The 4,842-nt window shown below is 55.4% G+C and overlaps 1 protein-coding gene across 1 annotated transcript in view; it reads left to right on the top strand.

Annotated features, from left to right (window-relative positions):
* LOC113217781 (QRFP-like peptide receptor) overlaps window positions 1-4,842 on the top strand; it is a gene marked incomplete in the record, with an annotated part of 99,901 nt that overhangs the window by 37,360 nt on the left and 57,699 nt on the right. The window contains 2 exon segments of the mRNA XM_052264590.1: window positions 1,743-1,864; window positions 2,590-3,031. Coding sequence (XP_052120550.1) covers window positions 2,624-3,031 — 408 coding nt within the window.

The following is a 4,842-nucleotide window of genomic DNA, read 5'->3' on the forward strand; positions in this document are numbered from 1 at the left end:
AAATATTTTAAAAAAGTGATTTAAAAAGACTGACCGGCGTCTTCGAGTGAAAGTATATGACTAGCAAAGTATTCCGCCGTTCAAAAAAACAAACCCCCTTGTCATGTGAGAAGACGGAAGAGTGCCCACCGTGTGTTCCGGGAGGCAGAGGGGCTGCGGAGCGAGGCGTGGGGCGAGTGTGATGAGATGGGGCGCCCCGTCCCGGACCGGCACCGGCGCCGCGAGAGCATACGGTTTGCATTGCGCGCCCGCGGCTTTCAGCTCAGAGTCGGAACAAACGCGCCGCCGCCTCTCAAGGCTCGAAGGGCTTCGAGAGCAAAAGGGGCGGGAGACGGGGGGCAGGGCAGTGCGCGAGGGGGGAGGTAGGGGTCCAACTACTCTGCCTGCGTTAGACCGCGGGTCGGGCCGGGCCGGTAAGTGTTGCGTACTTTGTGGCGGGGCGCGCGCAGTCGGGCGCGCGCGGGGGCAGAGAGAGGAGCCGACCAAGTGTGTGTGTGGAGTAAATCGCCCACCTCCATCTCAACCGCCCGAGTGAAGCTATCCTCCTACCCGGCGAGGCGAGAGAAGGTCGCGGTCGGGTCAGGGAGGAGACGGGCCGGAGGAGGCGCGCTCACGCACAAACGCTTTCGCACGCGTGCCCCCGCACCCGCGTGCGTCCAGCTAGGTCCAGCCCCACGTACGGGCAGAGGGGAGACGAAACGAAACAAGCGAGCCGCCCACCCGCACCCACACCCACACTCGCACTCGCGAAAATAATCTTCTTGTTCACATCGACTGGCAAAGGGCGATAAATTTTGTCCATTGTAAGATTCTTCTGAGCCGAGGGGAAAACGATTGCCAACCTTTCTATCAACCGGATTACGGATTACCCGGATCACCTCTGGAGTTTCCTCCGGGTTACGTTGCATTTTCTCTAGGATTACCCCGGATTACAAAAAAATAAAAACAATAATCACCGCGGATTATCCCGGATTACTTCGATTACATCTGCTGAATTACCCTACGGCTGTCAGCCGGCTTACTTTGGTCGTTTCCCCTTCGAACTCGAACTTGTCCACCAAGATGGCCGCCAACAAATGAAGGCTACAGAGGGGTCGTGCACATAAGCTATCTACAGTTGGACAAATTGACAAAATGAAAAGTTGTCTAAAATGTGATACAAATTTGACCCAACTCGGAATTCAAAATTGCATTAATTTTAAGATGTGCGCTCAGAAGCATCTTGGAAAAACTGGAGTGCAGGTCATTTGAGTTGCCCAATAAGACGAACAAGCAGAATGTATCCTTGAGGAGGTGGCATGGCGTAGTGCAGTCCTAAAACAAAGCAGCAGAACGTAGGCGGCCGCGAGTAGTGGTATCATCCGCATCGGCTCTCGCTCTCGCTTGGCTCTCACTAAACCATGTTTTGTAGAATGTGTAAAAGGAATGGGTCTAGATTACATTAAGGTATTATTCTAGTGTCAAAAAGTGGTTCTGTAAAGTTTGTCTTCGGAAAAGTAAGTTTACACAATCTTCGAACTCGTCCCCGTGTTGTTGTCTAGGTTAGTTTAACGGACATGTGTTATATTGGTACAATCTTAACTCAATGAGAATGACTCTACTGTCGCAATACACGTTATGGTAAGGGTGATGGTGATACCAAGGTGCTAGATGCATAGGCTCGTTTGTTTGAAGCTGTTTGAAATCTAACGACACGCAACCTAACCTCTTCTAGACTGTCGCCCATTTTCTGCTTTGTTTAGGGATGTCGCTCCTCAACGTCACCCGCCACCCCGCCATCGCTACCTCCTTCTTGTTCCACTTTTGGGCAACTAACCTCAATGACAGCAAACGTGTCAATTTCACTGGTACCGGTAAATCAAAGGTAGTACATCCAACCTCTAGAATGAGTTGTTTCATAACAGTAAGAGTTGTAACGTTTTGAAACAAGTAAATTTCGTGCAGCGCGGCCGCGAACTGATGCGTCGTCGCCGCGCCTCTACTGAAGGAGCCGATGCCGATGTGGAGGTGGGGCGTGCTCCCGGAGCACAGTGCACCCCTGGGCCCTGGGAGGGGCGGAGCCGGGCGGAGCCAGGGCGGCGCGCGGAATGCGTGCAGGTGACGCGCCAGGCATGTCGCGGGGCTGTTATGTGGGGGCCGGCGGCCGCCTCAGCCAAGACCTGGGAACAGGGATTTAGGGAGTCCCCGGAACCTACCCACGCCACAATGAGCACCTTACCCCATTCGGTGGCGAGGTGGCAGCGCGTAGTGGGAACCATAACATGCAAATTTTCTCGTGCGTTTCGGTTAAAATGAGTAGTTCTATCGTCTTCGGTGTGAAAAATTAACTCCCTTCCACACTAGTTTTATCAAAAATAACACCAAAATAAGGGCGTTTGAGATATTTTAGCGACTAGAGGCTTCTGCTTTGTTATGGTTCCGCCGAATGGGGTAAGGTGCTCATATGCATTTTCCAGATAATGAATTTAAAAAAAAAAAATTTAGGCGATACACATGGAAATTGAAAGAAATTGTTTGATGTGAAATAGTTTTCCAAGCACGAACAAGTATGTCTTTTAAATCCGGGGTTTGCCTTTGTCTCTGCTGCAGGATGGTGGCCAGGTGAGGACCGGCCGCTGACGCCATGGTGTGCGCAGCACCTTGGTCACCGTGGGGCGCGGCCGGGGTCACCATGGCGCTGCTTGGCGCGGCCGCGGCCGCCGCGCTGCCCACGACGGCGCCGGACCTCCTTCTCCTCGCCACCCCGGGCCTCCTGGACGCCGCCGAGCCGACCGAGGACTTCGGCATGAACGACGAGTACGGCAACTACACCGAGGCCGACCTGATCGAGTTCATGAACCAGTACGACTGGCTCGAGGTGGTGCCCACCATGACCGTGTACTGCCTCATCATGCTCCTGGGGCTGGCGGGCAACGCGCTCATCATCTTCACGACGCAGCGCTACCGCCGCATGCAGTCCACCACCAACGTGTTCCTGTCGTCGCTCGCCGTGGCCGACCTGCTCCTCATCATCGTCTGCATCCCCGTCAAGGTGAGAGAAGCTAAAGCGATCGATTCACGAAGTGGGAAAGAGGGGAGGTGGAAGTTTACTTAAGTCTGCTTCCAATTGGAACTTCTCATAGCCTCTTTTTCACGTTTTTTTTTTGTAAACTAAAATAGCACCCCAAGTCACTTGGGAAGTAGTAAATATTGCGAGGCCACTTCGAGATTTATCTTTACAATTCAACTTCGCGTGAAACTAGCTAGGGTTGATTGCGACGTAAATTGAATCATTCCTCGAACTATTTTGTGTTTCGGGGAAGTTTTCCTTCCCTACCCACTAGAAAGACCCGTTAGTCCATTAACCGGTCACAGTGACAACAAAACACACTTTGCGGTTGATCCTTTGTGCATGCACATGCACAACAAAAACAAAGTAGAAAAAAAAAACACTGCCCTTTCTCACCCGTCGTAGTTTCATTTTTTCCCTTTTCCACACCGTTCGTTGGTATGGTATACAAAGCGGGCAGGAAACGCAGTATAGCACCCTGTCCGCTCGCTTCGTCCTCAAAAAAGTAAATTAAAAAACAACAACATAGACGCAACAACCCAAAGCCCCATCATCGCATCGGGGACGCCATTTTCTCGGAAAATTTTAGGGCGGAAGTAGGGGGTGGTGGCGCGCTGGACCGGCCCGGAGCGGGCGGCCAATCATGAAATGCAGCCATGTGATGAGGGCACTACAGCCTCACCCCCCCCCCCCTCCTCCCACCATGACTTTTATAGGCGCCGGGCTCGTCGTGGGCGAGCAGCTGACCGGCCCCCGGCAAACGCGCGACAACGACGGCGCCGCCCTCCTTCACGCTGCTGCAGCGCAGCGCCCGCGCATGGCTGGCGGGTGGGGGGTGTGAGAGGAGGGAGGAGGGTCGGAGGGCGCTTGTTCTGTTGACGGCGCTCGCCCGCCCTTGTGTGCGAGAGGGAGAGGAAGAGTGAGAGGTACAGGGAGGGAGAGGGAGGGAAGGAGAGAGAGGGAGGGAGAGAGAGCGTGCGGGAGAGGGGGAGACAGATAAAGAGATCGGGGAGGGAGGGGGAGACAGAGAGAAAGTGCTTGTGCTTGTGTGTGCGTGTGCTCTCGCACGATGATCATTTGCAGATGCAAATTATACGGGATTAATGAGCGTGCAGGATGAAGGGCGCGCCCTGCCGTGGCCCTGCCGTAGCGCCGCCGTGGCGCCCCGGCTGCGCGATGGCGGGAGGGCCGCCAGACCATTGTCTACCATTCAGCCGCGCCCCCTCCCCCTCGTCACCTCCCCTCACCACCTCCCCTCACCTCTCTTACACACTCCTCTAATGCCAACGTTCGCACTCTGTCGCGCAGCAGGACCCCCACCCTCTCCGCTCACACTCTCACTTTTGCAGCCGCCGGAGTGTTTCCCGAGCCCCCTCCACCCTTCCACAACACATCACGCTGGATTTAATATTTTCCTGTCGCCCTGGTCGGCGCGGGGCGGATACGGGGGTGCGATGGGGTGGATACGGCGCGTTGTCATGCGACTGACGCCACATTACAACTCGGCCCATGGAGGATATCCATCGCGGCCGGGCGGCTTCAGACTGTCTCTGGTGGTTTAGACATCTGCTGCCGCACGCAATGTCAGAGGGAAGGGCTGCCACCGTAGGGCGCCGCGGGGTCCAACCGCGGAGGACGCAGGGTTCCACAGGAGGGTGCCGCGGGCTAACCCCGAAATTACGTGCATGTGCGAAATGCGTCGCGAAAAGGATGCGTCGTAAAACGGCGATTACGCTTTCTTCTCGGCTCGACGCGCCCCTGCCACGCCCCGCCACGCCCCGCCCCGCCCCGCC

The sequence above is a fragment of the Frankliniella occidentalis genome, unplaced genomic scaffold, assembly GCF_000697945.3.
Source record: "Frankliniella occidentalis isolate FOCC.00 unplaced genomic scaffold, Focc_3.1 Scaffold20, whole genome shotgun sequence".
NCBI lineage: Eukaryota > Metazoa > Arthropoda > Insecta > Thysanoptera > Thripidae > Frankliniella > Frankliniella occidentalis.